This window comes from Eleginops maclovinus, chromosome 6 (assembly GCF_036324505.1).
Source record: "Eleginops maclovinus isolate JMC-PN-2008 ecotype Puerto Natales chromosome 6, JC_Emac_rtc_rv5, whole genome shotgun sequence".
NCBI lineage: Eukaryota > Metazoa > Chordata > Actinopteri > Perciformes > Eleginopidae > Eleginops > Eleginops maclovinus.
The window spans coordinates 6,981,188-7,000,117 of NC_086354.1; the positions used below are offsets into that span (position 1 = coordinate 6,981,188).

General features: G+C 38.7%; 2 protein-coding genes across 2 annotated transcripts; one reads left to right on the forward strand and one right to left on the reverse strand.

The window, feature by feature from the left end:
* The first annotated feature begins 1,555 nt into the window (after positions 1-1,555).
* On the forward strand, positions 1,556-10,812 carry LOC134866412 (homeobox protein Mohawk-like). The gene is made up of 6 exons (XM_063886566.1): positions 1,556-1,814; positions 2,764-2,923; positions 3,052-3,205; positions 3,341-3,673; positions 9,943-9,976; positions 10,194-10,812. The coding sequence occupies exons 1-6, from the start codon at positions 1,594-1,596 to the stop codon at positions 10,525-10,527; spliced, it is 1,236 nt and encodes a 411-aa protein (XP_063742636.1). The 5' UTR covers positions 1,556-1,593; the 3' UTR covers positions 10,528-10,812.
* A 1,845-nt stretch (positions 10,813-12,657) lies between these two features.
* Positions 12,658-17,841, reverse strand: LOC134866092 (ras-related protein Rab-18-B-like). Its single transcript, XM_063886042.1, has 7 exons — positions 17,638-17,841; positions 17,202-17,257; positions 17,029-17,090; positions 16,013-16,085; positions 15,658-15,776; positions 14,667-14,733; positions 12,658-14,032 (listed from the first exon to the last, which is right to left on the reverse strand). The coding sequence occupies exons 1-7, from the start codon at positions 17,703-17,705 to the stop codon at positions 13,860-13,862; spliced, it is 618 nt and encodes a 205-aa protein (XP_063742112.1). The 5' UTR covers positions 17,706-17,841; the 3' UTR covers positions 12,658-13,859.
* Positions 17,842-18,930: the final 1,089 nt, after the last annotated feature.

Sequence of the window (18,930 nt, forward strand, 5' to 3'; positions counted from 1 at the left end):
TCAAAGCGTTGGGCTAAAAACTGTTGGAATGTAGGATTTCAAAAATATCGAAAGATACAATCAATTTCTATAATATACGCTTTTCTTGATGTTTGGTCTTTTGAATAGGCCTAATTTGAAGCCTGGTCTGGAGTTTGTGAACCTGCAAGACACACACGCACACACAAGAGTGCCAAAAAGAGATATATGTCCGTTCACAGTGTATTTTACTGCTCTCCTGGCTGCCGAAATAAAGGTGTGTTCCCAGCTAGTATCAACAGTTGAGCCGGTGAACACATCACAGAGGGACGGGAGTCAATGGTGTGTGATAGCATTTAGCATCCTCCAACCACTGCTGAGGAATGTGAGCTAGGAATTTACTGCACCTAACGGGGATGCTTCTGCTCCATGTGTTTTTCAGCTTTGAAACTATTGAAACTCAAACTCTCCACTGATACTACTGAATTATGAACAGTTGGGACGGGAGTTATGGAGACCTTTAATATGTTTAACGGTTGAACAAGTGCTGCTCGGATTTTAGCCATAACCTTCAAAAGCTAAGGCAGAAGAATTGCATTTTATCACCTGTTTGCATAAATATTATCACATTAAGCATGTGCATGGTAAAGTCATTACTGTATATTCAAACAGTATTACGCGCTGTTTGGACATCAAGAGGGAAAACATACGTAGACCACAACTAAAGGCAAACCACAGTCTTCAAATACTGATCCCAGTGCCAGCGTGTTGTCATGGTGTCACGCTATTGACAACGCTAAGCTTCTGTCAGACCTATTTTGCAATTGTTTACAGCACTTCGAAATGGATGTAAAATATTCCCGAAAAATAAGCATTATGGTTGGATAAGCCCTGCTTAAGATGCATAATTCTGACACTCAAATGCACACGCTGACACACTTTCTGTCTCTGCATGTGCAACACTGTCTGCGGATTACACATGCTTGGATTCATTTTCATTTTCCAGTGTTTGTTACCCACGTGATGAGCCAATTTGTAGTGAAATCCACTTTAGCTCAGCAGGATTCACTGTCTAACACGAGGCAGGGATTGGTGGTTTTTCTGGTTATTAACAACCGTACAATTACACCCATACATTTCCAGAATCCCCTGGTAAAACATGCATTAATATCTGCTGACACCATTTTTGTCCAAACCACAAGAGATTTGAGCGCCTCGTGTAGAAAATATGACTGCATGTCGGAGCAACACCAGGCTAAATCTCACTAGTAAATCTGACAACCGCATTTGCTGATAGTCATGTGTAATATTTTTCATATCCCAGAGTGTGCAACAGAGCCTGCTTTCTGTGCAAGCTTTTTCTTTTACAGGGCTCTCCAGAGAAGTGATTGGACGGTATGAGAGCCAATAGGCGGCACAGCAACAGGTTATTTGAACTCTCCTCACACAGCTCAACCAAACCATCCTCTGACTTTTCAAACTTTATTCTCTCACAACAGTGTGTCATCTGCTCAGTCCCTGCTGCTGTGGGGACAGAAAGACTTGTTTTTAAAGCCTATTTTTTATTATCTTTACACTTTTGAGTGTATTCAGGATGGAAACCTGCTGCTTCTATACACATTTAGAAGTCCACAGATGCACCTGTTGATCGAGGAGAAAGTTACGTGTTTCACAATGAGCAAAGTTGCTGAGATGAAGTGTGACACTCTTCTTTTTGAGGACGACATTAAGACAGAGGAGAGGAGCAGACTGCGCTGTGTGGACTTGCCTCAGAGCAGTTTACCAGACGGGCAGAGCGCAGACCTGCTGAGGTGCCAAGAGACCAACGAGGACAGTTCTCCTATCAGGAGATACGGGTACGCCCTTTTTTTTGTCTATGTTGGAAATTGTTTGAAGCTGTTAAACAGGTGCACATATTTTGTTTACAGTTGTACTATGCATTTTAAAAAATACAGTTTTTCAAAGTGATAAAGTTAGTTCTCTAACGTGGCACTACATTTTTGTTTATGACTTTAAATGCATGGTTGAACAGTTCTTTGTATTTATTTACTGCAGTGGTTCTCAATTGTTTTACAGCGAGGACCCATCATGTGTTCTCCTTGTAAAATTTGATGTAAGGCTTTTCTTACATTTCTATAGTCTTAGTTCTATTACAGAGAATGACAGGAAGAAATGTTGGGAAAGATGTTAGACATGTATTAAAAAATAGTTCAAAATCTCAACACATAAAAAGTCCAGCCGCAATTCACATCCATTTAATTAGCTACAGAAAAACAACAGATAGCCTCCAATACACACAATAACTTGAGCAGCTTGCACACAGACAAAAGGCTGGCTTCTAAATAATACAAAACAGTTGTTCAAAATGAAGACATACTGTAGAAAATGTCACAGATTTGTTAAAACTCTAAAAGAAAATCAAGCAAAATGTAGCATATGAAAGGCACTTCAGAACACACATGCACACAAGTGAAGTGATAAGAAGTGTTTCCTTTTTAGTGTATACATAGGCTGAATAAAATTGGATTTAGATTGTGTTTTATACAATACCAGTCATACAGAAAGTGACGTATGAACTATTTTAGATTTAAAATATTATTTGTTGAACTATTAAGTGATTGTAAAAATACAAAATGAAATCACAGAATACACAATTTTCATGGATCACCTGCAAGAATGCCACAGACCCATATTTGAGAATCACAAGAACGTTATTGACAGACTTTAAGCATCATATTGTTCCATGTGTAAATGGGATTCTAGGTGGTCTTCCTGAAACTATGAGTCAACTTGTGATTCCTCCAGGTCTCGTTTGGGTGGGGTCAAAGTTCGCCACAAGAGACAGGTGCTGCAGGACATGGCCCGGCCGCTCAAACATTGGCTGTACAAACACAGGGACAACCCCTACCCCACCAAGACGGAGAAGGTCCTGCTGGCTCTTGGTTCTCACATGACTCTAGTGCAGGTGAGAGACTAGCTTGTCAGGAATGTTTTAATAATGAATGAGAGTGACTCCAGGGATATGTTGATGTACTGAATATTCCGGCTTAAAAAGCAGCCATTGGTGTTAAATAACACAGTGCATCTGTGCAGGTTTCTAACTGGTTTGCAAATGCCCGACGGAGACTTAAAAACACAGTGAGACAGCCAGACCTGAGCTGGGCCCTGAGGATCAAACTGTACAATAAATATATCCAGGGAAATGCTGAGAGACTGAGCGTGTGCAGTGATAACTCTGGATCAGACGGTATGGGCACATTTTATGGAGTATTTAAGATTGTTCTCCTTTGTTTTAATAGATTGAATTATGAGAAAATACATCTTGTTTATTTTATGAGCCACTGTAAAATTAAATCAGTCTGTTTCGTTTCCTTTGCTGCAGGTGAAGACTGTCCCTTACAAACTACCATTGGCCAATCAGACTTTGGCAGGTCCCACACGAGCGCACTCGAGAAACAGGGTGGCGTCCTTGCCATGGTGGACTCTGCCAACAGTGACGACAGCGCTTCGCCTCCATCCAAGTACAAGAGCAGTTTGCTGAACCGCTACCTGAATGACACCCTGAGGCACATGATGTCGGGGGAGGCCAACAGCGTCACCCCGACCCGCAAGAGGAGGAGCCACTCCGAGTCGTTCAGCTCCAACGAGTGCGATCGAGATGTTGTCTCTCCGGCATCATCATACGAAACGGAGGCCAATTTCGTCTACCACATGGGTGAGAGATGTCAGTGTTTCTCACTGTTCAAGATAATATTACAAGGTAAAGCTATAAGATGAGTTTTCTTACCTGAGTGGAAAATTGCAATTTAAAAACGTGACATTTCCACATTAAATGTCTAAAAAAAACATAGACGTATAGTTTATATTTCATAAGGATATTTGTGCAAATTATCCCTAATCTTAACAACAAATTAGCTATAACTTCAAACCTAGAGAAAGTCGTACTTTAATGTAGGTTTCATGCGTGAGACTTTTACCATACGTTAATGTTTGAATGGCTTCCAGAAGCTGCTATAAATCTACTTTTTATTCAGTCACTATTTACTACTTTTAAAATGTTAGTTTTTAATGTTGTATTCTAGCTAAATGAAAGATATTAATCCTTGAACATTTTGCTAACATTAGCAGTTAGCTCACAGCCTCTCCATTTTATGTTTGTCTGCAGAACTGCTTTTAGAGAAACACTGATTTTACTCACCATGTTTGTTTGTTTTGGAGAAGAGAAGATCTCTGCGGATAATTCGGCTCACGATAAAAACCTTGTGAACATCTGGATCTTAAGTTTTACGAGAAACAAGCTGAGCAAACACTAGTAGCAACTCAGCTTGCAGTCCCCTCCGAGACATCCCTTGTTTGCTGAGCTGTGATGGAGAAACACTCATTATGTGACACTGCTTTATTCAGTGTTTCACTAGTTTAAACGATCTGGTCCTTTGGCTTTAGAGAGGAAGGGACCTCCTAGAATGTTTGGCTCCAGGTAAAAAAAGTCTGTCTTTTGTTATTGTCTTCATATGCCCCTAGTGGCAGAATATCTATTAGAAGATAGTGTGCATTTAAAAAAGAACCTGCACTAAAATTGTGTAAATAGATTCAGGGAATGCATGAAATAATGTCACATAGCTGGTAAATTGGGAGTGAAAACAGATCATAGCACCCCCTGTCCATAGAAATAATAAAAGTATCTTCCTTTTTAATTGCAGATTTATGTGGAATAAGAGTTAAGGTGACACTTTAACGGCCCTATTTCCCTTCAGTTCATTTTTAACACACCACAGTGCACAGTAAAATAAGAGCAGACCGAACAGAAACTTCCACATGGCTCCTCAGCGCTCCCCGGCGTTAATAAATCTCTGGCATTCCACTGAAAGTCAGAAGCTCTGCGAGATTCGATTATAAAGTTTCAGCGAATATTGGAGGGAGTCTGACACCTGGGTGCCCTTTCAGACCTATAGGGAGCCCGGCACACTGACAGCCCTCAAATCCGCTAAAGGTACAGGAGCCAAAGCCTCTACAAACATTACTAATAAAGACTCATGCAGACGCTGAAATCCCTCATTTTGAAATTGGACGGATCTCACGTTGGCTGCCGCTGTACACCACAAATATCATTTCCATATACTAGAATGTGCCATTTGTTCCGCTTCAACTTTTTGCCATGGTGGAAATGTCAAGTCCAGTCTCAAGGACAATTACAGAATGTCTGAGACTTTATTCTTCCCCGGGTGAGAAGTGGGGACTGTGGCCAAAATGGAACACTCTGTCAGTAAAGCACTGAAGACGACTGTCAGACTCAGAGCTGCCACTCATCTGTGAGTTAACGCAGAACGAGATCACTTATATCCATTTGGCTTATCCCTGCGCTGTTTGAGGGTGTTTGAGCTTTGCTTTTCTGACTCATGTGTGCTTTGGCAGGCGCCGTCTCCCAAGTGTTACTTTTCTACTCAAAATCAATCTAAAAGTACATTACATTTTAGGAGTTGTGTAAAGATTTTTGAAACCATTTCTACTCTTAAGCACAACCAATCAGCTTCAATCAAATACTCAACAAGTCATGCAAAAGTTCCTTTTTCATTATTATTTTAGTACCTTTTCCAGACAAACATTATTTCCTGGTTCTCAGTGTAAAGATATTTAATGGATATTTGTATGTTCTGTGACAAGGCTTAATCTGTGTCCGGGAAACTCAGTCTAACCTCCACTTGCCCTACATTTTAGTAACTTGAATAATAATTTATCATTTTAACAGGCCTGTGTACATTCAAACAGAGAAATGGTATAATGTTTTAAGTATAGCCTACTGTGTGGCCTAAACTACTATAGGTAATGAACATTTTCCCAAATGACCCTATTCATTTTAGTAAGATAGTTGGACATTTTCGAAAAATATCACTTTGTTGCCAGGAGTTGTTGAATTTACTACAAAGCTACAGCAAGCCGATGATTAGCTTAGCTTAGCACAGGAGGAGCCAGCTAGCTTGGCTCTGTTTAACTGTAACATAATTTAACTTCCAGCATTTTAAAAGTTCTTAAGTTAACATCTCATTCCCTTTGTCAATAAATATAAAGAAAACTCAATAATTTGTTTAAAAAGAAAACGTTTTTCAGCCATTTTAATTTGTAAAAACAACAAGTTTAACAGACGGTCATGTGCTTGGCTAGTTCTTAGCAAGGCGCACAAAACTCTTAAGGACTGGTAGCTGTTTTTAAAATACTATTGGACATTGCCAGGCTAGCAATTTTCCCCTTGTCTTTATGCTAAGCTAACCATCCAAGTAGTATCCTTTTTCTCATCTGGCTCATGGTAAGAAAATTATATACTGTATTTCCGAAAAATGTTACACTTTTTCTTGTAACATGTTATTGCTAACTTTAAATCAAACATCTTTCCGAACATTTTGAGGTTTCGTGATGTCACCACATACTATGTGGCCAGCACTGCTGAAATGTTTGTACAAACGTTTAATGTATCCCTGCTGTTCATATAAAGGGTGTTTGCAACCCAGTACAGCTCCTCTGTGGAGGTGAAGTGGAAAGTTAGGCTGCCAGATTCATGACAGGCACTAGCCACCATTAACACGTCTGTACTCCACCCGGGAGACGGCTTAAAGCGAACCTCAAATGATAGGCTAATAAGTGTTGCAACTACACTGTGACTTACAAGGACATTTCAATCCATCAGTCTGAATCCCATAGGCAGTGAATGTCAATAATACAGTTTAATGGTGTGACTATTTACTCAGCAGGAATGTTAGGGTGTTTACACCGTATCATATGGTACTCACATCAACCTCAGTATTTCTCTTAAAAAAGGCAGGAGGGCCATAAATGTGACCAGAATCATGTTTCATTGGAAACATATCTGGCCTTGCTGTGTTTTCCACCATTTTTCTTTTAAAGATGCTTGCAGAGAGGTGAGTCTCTTTTTCACAAATTCATATCCACGTTGAAAAAATGTGGTAAAACAATATTTTCATAAGTTCACTGTTGACCCACTGACACAATGATATAACTGCAGGGTTTCAAACTGATGTTGGTGGAGAACACCAACATCATTTAACGTAGAAATGTTTCATTGAGAGTATTTTACAAATTAAAATACTTTATTTGAAAGATAGATGAGAAGATTTATACCTATTTGTATAAAAAAGCTTTATTACCCCTTGTAAAATGAAGTTGTAACTGATCTTGGCTGTACATTTGAGACTCACCAGAGGTAAAACAACGTTTTTTCTTTGGGTAATAAATACATCAGAGGTACCAAAGTACGTTCTTGGCAGAGCACATTATGTCTAAAGAGACAAAGCTTAGGGACGTTCAGTAGCAAAACAATATAAAACAGAAAGATGATTTACTATCAGCATGTAGTTGCTCTTGGCCGCAGCCTGGCTGAAGGAATCAGAGACGGGGATGTTTCGGACTGTTAGCATTGACAGACTATGTTTCACAGTGGGTCTTTAATTTGCCTGTCTATTGCTCTCTGAAGAAAAATCTCTTTTGAGCAGCTCCTATCTGCTCAGATGAAAAGAGGCCATATTCTAGAACTGAAATGGAAATAGGTTTTACATATGATGCACAGACCTCGAACTATGGGAGAGTATTTAGGGCCTGGCGCAACTAAAGAAATGCATTTCAAAAATAAATCCGATCTAAGTAAATGTTCAGTATGCACTTAAACTTTTGGTTGGATTTATGTTGTGAAAAATGTGTTTTCTCAACATTTGAAATTTATCCTCAAAATTGGGACTTGGTTCCTAACATTTCGACCTTATTTGCATTATTTAAACTTTCAACATATTTATTTTATTCTCAACAACTCTTTCTTATTCTCAACATTTCACTTTTTTTTTCAACACTTGGACTGTTGAACTTTATTCCCAACATTTCCTTTCTACTTCATACATTTTTACTTAGTTTTTTAATTAAAAAACATGTCCCCCTTTTTGCCCTTATACTTTTCTTTATCAAACAGAGATTGTGCAACCAATGTGCTATAAGGTCCAACTCATCCCATAAGTGTGATTCCATCAAGTGCTCAGGCCTTGTCAAAAAGATAGAGATGAACAGGGACGGCTTTTGGACGGCACTAACACACAGTGGACCAACTTTACAGGTGCTAGCAGAGCTTTGGAACCTGAAGACACGGAGTCAATCCTCCTGAGACCATGCAGATATCAGATTTTTTTTGTTCCCTTCTCAAAATCGTAAGACAAACAGAGCATTGCGTTTGTTTTGGCTGGAGAATCTGAGCACAGGCAGACTGATGCACTTCACTGAGGAAAACCTTTTTGGCAGTGGAAAACCCATCCTGAGAGATACATACACACATGCTGCAAATTAAACATTAATACCATGTGTTATGTTCCCAAAATGTAGGGGCAAATGAAAGCAACAGAAATGTTTAACATCCCTGGGAAAAAGAGAGTTATCTGATTTGTACCACCAAAAGATGTTGTTTATTCACGCTACAATTCAATGGGCTCATTAGCCAATTCAAAAAAACTAAAGTATGCTTTCTTTAAAGGAAGAAAGGCAGTGGTAAAATGAGAACCAACCAATTAAAGCCCATCTGGTAGAGGAACTAAGGCCCCTAAAAGTTGAGATACCTCTACCCAAAATAGAACAAAGCACAACCATGTTTTTCGTTGCTATGTCTAGTTATTAAAATGGATGGTTGTATGAATATATATATATCTGCAAAATAATTTCTTGGGGGTTTATGTTTGTCTCAACAAGAAAGGTTATGCTCCTTCAAAGTATCTGCCTTATCACAAGTATCTTGAAATAAAGATCAGAATGTCACCAAATATTGACTAAATGTTCAAAGAGAGGCATTGTGAACAATAAAAAGGCATCCATATCTTTGTCCATCTTTGTAATGTTGCACTTAAACACATGGATTGTAGGCTCAAATGGAATGGGAGGTTTATAAATCCTAAATGTATATACTCTAAAGTCATTATTAAATTAAGGAGGCCAATGTACTGTTGCCTTGTCATAAGAGTAGGTTGTTTGACTAAATCAATGGGGCATATTCCCTACACAACCACAATGATTCACTCTGGATCATCCCTCACACTCTCGAAACACTTTTCACACGGGTCACGAAGAGACACGGCAGCACACTGCACACACATTGCACACACACTGGTTACATGCTTATCTCTGACAGTCAAAGAGGAGAAAAAAGCTGCTGCAGCATTCCTTAGCATCCCTTTATGCAGGCCCTAATTAAGGATAGGGATCACCTGTGAGAGGGTTTGCCCCTGAGGGGACACAATCATTGGAACTAGGAGAAAATGACACACACAATGTTCCGAATCAACACCAACACCCACCGCCTCCGTGTTGCAGTGAACTCCGTAGTCTCACTCTCAGCTGAATGAAGCTTCTTCCTTCAGGTGTAGGGGTTCAATACGGCGCCAAGCTTTGGGACAAACTCCCCTCTCTTTGGCAGGACTAGGAACTGTTGCAACTTTTCGTAACCATGGTTTAATCAGCATCTCTATATAATTAATTACAATAAAATAAATCCTTGGTGCCAAGTTTGTGTGAACCTCTTCTTGCTCCTTGTTTTTTGTTCCTGTCAATATACAAACTTTACAATAAATGAACACGTCTACCATTTTCTAGACTAGTCCGATGTCCTAAATTTAAAAATATTACAATGCAACCTTGAAGTTGTTAACATCTGTAACATTTCTGCAGTTTAGGCTACTAGTAAATGTTTGTAACTATTTCTAGGCCTAGACGTGTTTCATGACACAAACCCTAACCCTTACCCTTGGTTTTGAACAGCACTTAATGTGGTCAATCCTGAGTTAAAATTGGAAGGGAGAGGGTGTAGGGGTTGGTTTGGAATTGGGCCTATGTATCACTAACATACAGGCCTAATCCCAACATTGATTGTCCTGTTTGTAATTTCACTGCTATCAAGTGACCAGAGTTGTGGGATATTTAAGTGAACTCTTTTCTTCTCCCCTACAGACACAATGGACTATACATCAAATAAATCTGACAGGTAAGTGAAATGATTCCTCGCTCAATCTGCAGTCCAATCAGCTATTTGCCCTCATCAACTTTCATCTGCTTGAAAAGTAGTACCCTACGTAATCCATCTTGAAAGTTGCTCTTGAATTTGAACCGCAACCTCTTTATTCACCCATATCATTTTGGCTCCGTATATAAAAATGCATCATTTCTGCTTTGTATCAATGTTTTTTTTCTTTTATTTGCAGGGAGCAGCAGCAGGGCCGAGGTCACCATAGACGAGCTGATCAGGACTGGAGGGAGATTCACGCCGCTGTGGCTCTAACCAACCTGGCCCAGGGACAGAGCTGCATTGAAGACCCCAGCATTTTGACAGGGCCCAAAGCTGGTACAGGAACGAGCAGCACACGAGGTCCCATCTCGGTTACCACTATCCTGGACAGGATACGTGTCACAGGACCCAACGCTGCTCTGAGGCAGAGCTGCACCACGGGGCCCACTCTGACCAGTCGCATCATCCAGAAGTCCTCCCATATCTCTGAAGTCCAGACTGTTAATGTGGCCCTGGCAAACGGTGTGTAGGCATTTCATACGAGCATCTGGCCAATCGTTCCATGTAGGAATACCAGATGCTTAAGTGCTGAGCAATATCTTTACAGCCCCTGTTCTTTTGTAAAGCTGATAAACTTTGACATTTTCAATCATTTTTACATTGTAAAAGGGAAAAACTGACCTGATGCAGTTTGAGTATTTTCTACTTTTTTGCCATGTTCTAATGACTTCCTATTGCCGTCTGTTGCAGTAAGTTATATTAACTTCCACGAGACTGGACTATCATCCAATGCTTAAATCTGACAGCAGCTATTTGAATAAACCCAATGTGAAAACTTTTGACCAGTCGTTTGCTTTAAATCATTGCCTTGCCGTGGCTGCAGCTGCATACTTGTGTTTTACTTCTCTGTATTTAGTGGTAATATTCATGAGTGCAATTGTAGGACTCGCAGCTCCGTTATATACTTTCAAATCGCTTTTTAAAAAGGTTGTAATCTGAACAGAAGGGTGGCATAGTGGACTGAGCAGGTCCACAGATCTTTAAGCAAATTGCCGTGGTTAAAGTTTCTACGTGGAGCATTGATCTAACCAAAGTAGAATTCACAGTGATAGTCACATTTGTTGAGATGTATGTCAGTAAATCCGCTTTTTAACCAACAGCTTAACTGTCTTGGTTCGCTTTCACAGCTCTCATAGTTTCCATTCCGAATAAAGCTCTACATACTGACTTAGAGACTAAAGAATGTAGAACATTTAGAGGCTTAATAATTCAGCTTTAGCATAGTAGCAATTTCAGAACTCATCTGCTGCAGGCCTAAAGATGATAGGCTGCTGTGGCTATATTTCTGAGGTTCTTAGCTAATATTCGGGCCCAAAAGTTTCCCTATATTTGTGTGCTGCTCATTCTTTACAGTTAGCAATTTGGGGAAATACAAGAATGACCTTGTGAGTTGAGAGACGACGACTAAGATGGTTTTAGAGAAACCAGTTTACAAGCTAACTTAAAGCTAGCAAAAGCTAAATCTCTTTTTTGCCAAATGATTCTGAAATTAAAGCAACATTTGTCATAGAGATTGGCTAAACAGACACCAACAACAAAGTAATGATGCTAACGTTTCATGTTGACTGAATCTGTATGCTACTGCTAGCTAACTGCTTATCACAGCAACTTAAAAGGTCGAGTGGAACAAGGGGCTTCTAGCAGTGAGGTGGCTGTTGAATACCCTTTCACTAATCCCTCCCTTTACAAGTATAAGAACCTACGGTGTTCTTCAGGTAATGTAAAAATGTGATTGACCCTCTATAGATCCACTGATGTCCATTTTGGGTTACCGTTCAAACGTGCAGAGGAATTGGGTTCTACATATAAGGGGCTCATTCTAAGTGGAAGAAAACACAAATATTTTTTGTTTAAGGTGATTTTAAATATGAATGATATATATATATATACATTTATGTTAATAAACCTGCCTTAATCTTACACACTGCTCCTTTAAACTGATGTCAGTAGTATGGTTATAGCTGTTGCTGTGGCCTAAAGGTACCTTTATCCAGGTTTAAGTGCTTGGTAAAGTTCCTGATTAAATATTGAATGTATTGTAATCAAATAGGGCAGGTTGCTTTCAAAAACAATGGGATATCTGTCTTAGGAACTAAATCTTCTGTATTTAGTTTAACATCTCTGATAGGCCAGACACACAACTGTCATCTGTTTTCCATGTAAAAACACAACATCAAATGCCAAATGAGAGCTCAGGAATTTTCTGACCTCAATATGGGGGTCAACTGCCAAAAACGTATGTTATTGGAAATAAAAAGAACACGATAAGCCTCGGGAAAACGTCTGGTAGAGACTTGTGGTGAGCGTCCTCCATCTGGGGACATCCTGACACCAAACATAAGCTTGTAATCACACGCAGTCCTCTGGGACTATTTTACAAAACACGATTAACAGGATTTTTCCAGTCCCGGGTTTCGGTCTGTTTTTCAATATCTTGTGCAGAGAATATTTCAGCATGTGCGACAGGCTAGTCATCAGCGAAGTCATTTGGAAACTTGTGTTTCCACTGTAACCTGTTTTTAATTATGGGATTCCACACAACGTGGAAAAATAGCAGCTCTCAAATTAAGATACAACAATAAGTCTTGAGAGACGGCATCTCCAGGTTGTCATTTATTTCAGTTTGAAACAATACAAACATTACTGGGCCATGACTCTTAGTACAGGTCATTCAAAGTTAAGGCAGATAATATCATTTTAACAATTTGCTGAATATGATTCACAGCAAACAGGAAAAAGAGGTCAGGGATAAAAGGGTCAGCATGATTTTAAACAAAGAAACTCAAACGATACATCGAACCAACTCTGAAGACAGGAAGCTCTCAGGAATGCTCTCATACTATCATGTGTGAGAAACGCCTTCCATACGTCGCTGGGACATTACATGGACCACAACACCACACAGAAATGGCTAAATACAAACCCAGGCCAACAAATGTACAAGCTAAATGAAATGTTGCCAGGTCAAAAAAGCTGAAGTGAGTATACGAAAATATTTTATTATATCAGCTGTAAACCTTATGGAAGTTATGTTGCCGGTCAGACATGCAAAGACAGATAGCAGGAAGTCCTAAAACATGGCTAATTTTTGGGGGATATTTCATAATGGAAGGAAATTGATTACTTTTAAAGCATCTATAAATACAAATGATAACTGGGTGAGCAAAAATGACTTAGTGTAAATGACAAGTCTGTATTGTAACCAGGGAGCATTCACAGTGCTGTGGTGCATTATGATGTTGATTCAAGTGATGCAATATATAAAGAATAAAACGTACAAATAAATGTCTAGCAGAACATTTCGTTCTTGCCACTACATAAACTTGGTATTTAAAGCTCCTAATGTGTAAGCAATCCTGGAATAAAGGAATCAAGAGGATGTCTGTATTGATTATAATGAATTATTTGGGGTAAATTTGCTATCTGCTGTAACCTACAAATTGGTTCACATAACAGGCACTCTGCTATTAACCTGATGCCTTAATGCACAACAGAATCATTGCTGCCAATAAGCTAAATTCAAACCAGACATGAACTCCGATGACGTACTCTTGGCATGTGAATTTAAAACACTATACTTCCTCAGGCAAGAGGCTTTTTGTTTTTTTTGCAGGATACTTTCATTCATGTTTTTAACAGAAAGTGGTGAAAGATGGTGGTTGAAAAGGAAGTGTGCAAACAGCAAAAAGTCCTTTCGACCAACAGAACAAACTTTTTTTTTTCCTAAAGTACTCATTTAGTTCCACATCCAATATTTCAGTTTCTGCTCCGAAGTCATTCCTGTCAGTTATGTTTTCAAGTTTCAGGGTATGGAACAGTATCCTCCACATGCCCTGCCACCACCATGCTCTTGGTCCCCCAGACGGACCTTCTGACCCTGGTTTTCACTTTCCCACAGCCCTGGAGTCTGGAGGATCTTCTCCACAAGCTCCTCAAAGGCACACTGGACGCCGTCTTTGGTCTTTGCACTGGCCTCTGTACAAAAGAAAGAGCGTTACTGAGATTTATCAGCAAAAAACACTGGTAGAAAAAACACACAAATACATTTATTTTTAGCATACACTACAGTAAAACTTAAAAAAAGATATCCATGTGTTGACAATATGACTTGTTAAGTAGAAAATGACTTCATTTTTAAGAAGCCAGAGTCATATCCAGTGGGATAAAGACATCATGACAGCGGATTTATCCACAACATCTTCTCTGCCCAACCCTTTTTCGAAACCCCTTAATTTAGCCGTTCTAAAATGGAAACTCCACAGAAATGTTAACGTAATTTCCCAGAGAGGGGCAGATAGGAGATGGGAATCAGGAACACGTGTAGACATGGATCCGATAAATGAAAGCCCGCTAGATTTTTATCATAATGCACTTCTTTTGGAGCATCTCGCAACGCTAGAGAGGCTCAGAAATGCCAAAGCAGTATAAACACAAAACAACTCTAAACTAAACGCACAACTTACTGAAGTGATGTTCGGTCCAACTACACAATTACAGTTCTGCCTTTTAAGGAAAGTAAGTATGTTTTAATGGCTTTACAGTAAGCTACATGTTATGGCTCTATGAGTTTAAATGAGCATGTCTGACCGCGTCTGACATGTATACTTACCGATAAAAAGCATAGAGTGTTTCCGAGCAAATTTCAGGCCCTCGTTTCTATCCACTTCATGGTCGTCCTGAAAAACAAACAGGCATCCTATGTAATTTTCTCGATGTGGAATACACATGTTGAAGGATTAAAAGTGATTTACTGTACAAGCCAAAGGACCTATTTTTTCCTTCCCTAAAGAGGTAGCCTTTAGCGGACTTTCAGTGGAAACAATAACAAATTACAGAGTTTAAAAATAGCGTTGGATTTTTGAATTTGATGTTAATCAATCCGGAGGTTTTTAAAAAGGAGACAAATGATCTAAAAAGTTTTCCTTATTTTCAAAACAAAAGGACACAGAGAGTAAATCTGGTAAAAACAATGTTGAAAGTAGTTTGGTGGAAGCAAGATGGATGGGCTAACTGCTAACATTTGCTCAGCTTGTTTCTCTGTTGACTTAAGATCCAGACGCTCGTTTGTACCAGGAGCCAAATTATGCGCAGAGGTCTCCTCCTCCCCCCCAAAAAAAGACAGTTGGAAAACAAAACATGTCAAAGACTGAATGAAGCAGTTTCATGCTAAAAATCGGTGTTTTTCCAATGTGGTTTGGCTCCTGCAATCGTTTGCTCATTTTGTTTTGCTTCGGTTATAACATGAAGTTAAAAAGGGTTAGATGAAAAAGAAATGTTAAATCGTAAAGTGTATCCTCAAAATCAGTGGTAAAATAAGTCATTTTCTGGCTGACAACCGAAACACTGACGCATGCTCAAAGGGGATAAAACGGCATGTTTTTGCGGAGATTGAAATGTATTATATAACAAGGGTCTAATAGTTTTTTCAAATGTGGAGACCTTACATATTATACCTTCTTGGCCAGGTTTAAGCCTTTTTATGGCTACTAAATTACCAGAAATCTAGGATCTGTTAAGTAGATTGGCTGATGGGACAATGTCACATTGTAACTGTTGAACTTGTGTTGTATTTGTCAAACAGGCACGGGCGACAGACTCACCCGATCGATTTTGTTCCCAACAAGCATCTTTACGATTTCATTGCGTGTTGTGTAGGTCTCCAGTTCGTTCAGCCAGTTTTCAAGCCTTGTAAATGTCTCACGCTTTGTGACATCATACACTGTCAAAAACATGCAAAACAGAGAGAAGTTACTTAAAATGATTTGAACATCTTCCATTTGTTATTAACAATTGTACTATAAGTTGCTGTTATCTGATGGCTGTGACTTATAGAACAATTGTGTCAAGAAAGTGTTTAAGCGAAGAGTGGATATGATTGGTTAGCTGGAAAGAGAAAAGGTGTCTCTAGGTCTGGTTCAGAACAGGTTATGTGGCTTTATAAACATCACTGTTTACCGAGGATGACTCCCTGAGCACCGCGGTAGTAGCTGGGTGTCAGGGTGCGAAACCTTTCCTGTCCGGCTGTGTCCTGAAAAAGTTAAAACACTTAAGATTAACTGCAGCAATAGAGTCCATACCTCCAAACATTTAAAAACTACATGTGTCCACACTCACAGACATTATTTTCTCAATAAAGTGGTGCAAGGTTTCAGACTGTCCCGCTGTGAAATTGGCCACTGCCAGAGAACTTATTTGCAAACCTTTATTCTTAAGGGAGTTATTCACAACTCTAATGTTTAAAACAGGATGACTTGGCACGTTACGGAATTGGCAGCGCTGCAAAGACATAAGTTACATGTAATTGTGTAGTTCTATTTTCTATCAAAATATGATTTTATTGGCTTGAAGGGAGACTATAAAGCATTTTATTGTCTAAGAATTAAAGTATTGCTTGTTAAGTGGAATAGAGTATGATGCATATAAATGCAGGAATATTTTTTATTTATTTTACTTCATATTATTATAATTGTTCTCTCTTTTTTTGTTTATTCACCTGGGGCATAGGACATCGGAATTAACTTTGTGTTGCATGTATGGGATTGATACACCACATTCAACAATATAGATACAAAGAAACTCCATAAAATACAAAGTCATTAAAAAGTATATGTTGTATTGATGAGTTTTAATCCAATAAGACATTTTAAAATTCACAATTATTATAATTTAAAAATGAGTGAAGCTCAGAATTTTTAAACTACATGCATTATAAGTCTTGCACTTGACTCGTGACTTTTTGAGCCCTGGCATCCTCCACATATATATTTCTCAATTATTATTCTTAGTTTCTCAACTCAGTGTTTTTGGGCTCAGGTAAAGGCCTCACTGTGAATGGTGTTTTTATGAACATTATTCCTCATGAAAAGTTGTATAGCGTGTCGCCCCCTTGTGGAGAACACATGTACATCCTCGTGTTTTTCCTGACAACAAAGACTAAACTGTAGACAGTAACATAATGACTTTTTTCTTACCCATATGGCGAGCTTTGTTTTGTTCCCATCTATTGAGAGGGTCTTTACTTTGAAATCCACACCTGATCAGTCATGAAAGGAAGAAAGAGAAAAGGCTTTAATGGTGGGCCCTTATATGTCTGTGTTGAAACATGTGTTGATGTATATCTGTGAATGTGTGTGGAAGTAAAAACCTATTGTTGCTGACTGGTCAGGATCAAAGGTGTCTTCTGTGAACCTCAGGAGGAGACTGTTAGGAGGAATACAAATAACAAGGATATAAGCAAGACATACAATACAATGGGCTTTTGTGAGGTGACTGCAACCTCTATCAGCACTTTCCTCTGTCAGTAACAAGCCAGAGCACAATAACTACACAGTGTCAGGGTTGAAATGATCAGCAGCATCCCTATCAGGAAACAGAATACCAGATAAAGTTTTACAGCTGCCTATATGACGCTGCTGTTTTTTTGTCACCTAACTGTGAACTTGTTAAAAGTAAAAATGTGGCCTACATTGGCAGGAAAATAACAACATTAGCTGTTAGCTTAGCAACAGCTGTGTAATAAACTTACATAATAATAAGAATGTCAACATTCACAACAGGCTAGCTAACGGCTCGCTACAAACCTGGACTTCCCGACTCCACTTTCACCGATAATCAACAGCTTCAGAGTCGTCAGCACGTCGTCATCCATATTCCTAAGAGGGGCTAGTTTGACCTGCACTTGGCGACGCTTTTTTCCCGTAAACTTTACTTGTTTTTGGAGCAGCAGGCGGCTAGCAGCTCCGGTGACAGGCTGCTCTTCACGCAACTTCCGGCCAAGCTTCGACGCGTGACGTCAAGAGGGTTCAGGACGATTGAAAATAAAATAAAAGTGTTTGCACTTTATTTGTGTTTTTATCCCTTTTATCTGCTATGAATGCGTTGCTATTTTTTCCAAAATTGTATTGTATATTACTGTTTTTTACGGAGATTTAATAGTTTGTCTATAAAAAAAAATCACCGTATTATTTTTAATAAATAAATCAATACAGAAATAATTAATTAAGAAAATAAGAAAATAGTAAAATATATGTAAGTTTTTATTGTATTTTTAAAAACATTTCTGAGGATTTGTATTAATTACCCATATTAATTAAATACATTGCTGAAAAACGTTTTGTTTTAATAAAATAAACATATTTATAATATTCATTAAATTAAACTTAAAAAGTGATACCGTACAGAAGTAAAAGTGAAAGTATGGTCTAAATATGTGAAATGATAAAGGCCTTACCATTGTAATTTACAATTAAAAAAAGGATATATTCAAAGAAGTTCTGCGACCTAATATTGTTTTTTTTGTGCTTGCCATTTTCTACTTATACTTTTTAATACTTAATTCCATTAAACAATATATTTTTGTATATATGTGTATATTTTAAATAGATTTGCATAGTAATTTGCTTAGTCTACCATGCAACTGCTGAACAAAGAGTGGGAAGTCTATCATACAAAAAAGCATTGTTAATTGAAACGAAGAAAGAAAGAAAAGAAAGATCCTCTTTCATCATAAAACTGCTGTGTTCTGTTCTGCTAAATTCATCAGTCTTCAAGGGACCCAAAGTTTAATATTACCTCAACCATGAGAAGCTATCACCTGGGGGTGTTGCAATTGGAAACAATGGACAGTATAAGTAGTGAAATGGAACCAGTGAGCCATGCTTCACCTACTGTCCTTCAATAGGCTCTGTGACTGAGCCTCTCCTCAAACCTCATCTGCCTCTTTTCATTTCAGAGTGGGCTAACCCTGTAATTATGCAAATCTCATTTTATGAATGGAGCTGAAAAGGGTCTGCAGCACAATAAATACAGCTGGGTGTGAAAACCCACACAACCCTCTACAGTAGGAAAGGAGCATGTACTTTATATTCCTCAGA

Excerpts from the sequence above, each read along its gene's own strand:
- LOC134866412 (XM_063886566.1), top strand. The coding sequence starts at position 1,594 with ATGCACCTGTTGATCGAGGAGAAAGTTACGTGTTTCACAATGAGCAAA. Across the intron at positions 3,674-9,942 it reads CAATTTCGTCTACCACATGG|ACACAATGGACTATACATCA; the intron begins GTGAGAGATGTC and ends TCTCCCCTACAG. Across the intron at positions 9,977-10,193 it reads ACATCAAATAAATCTGACAG|GGAGCAGCAGCAGGGCCGAG; the intron begins GTAAGTGAAATG and ends TTTTATTTGCAG.
- LOC134866092 (XM_063886042.1), bottom strand. The coding sequence starts at position 17,705 with ATGGATGACGACGTGCTGACGACTCTGAAGCTGTTGATTATCGGTGAA. Across the intron at positions 16,086-17,028 it reads AAACAAAGCTCGCCATATGG|GACACAGCCGGACAGGAAAG; the intron begins GTAAGAAAAAAG and ends TAACTTTTTCAG. Across the intron at positions 15,777-16,012 it reads TGCTCAGGGAGTCATCCTCG|TGTATGATGTCACAAAGCGT; the intron begins GTAAACAGTGAT and ends TGTTTTTGACAG.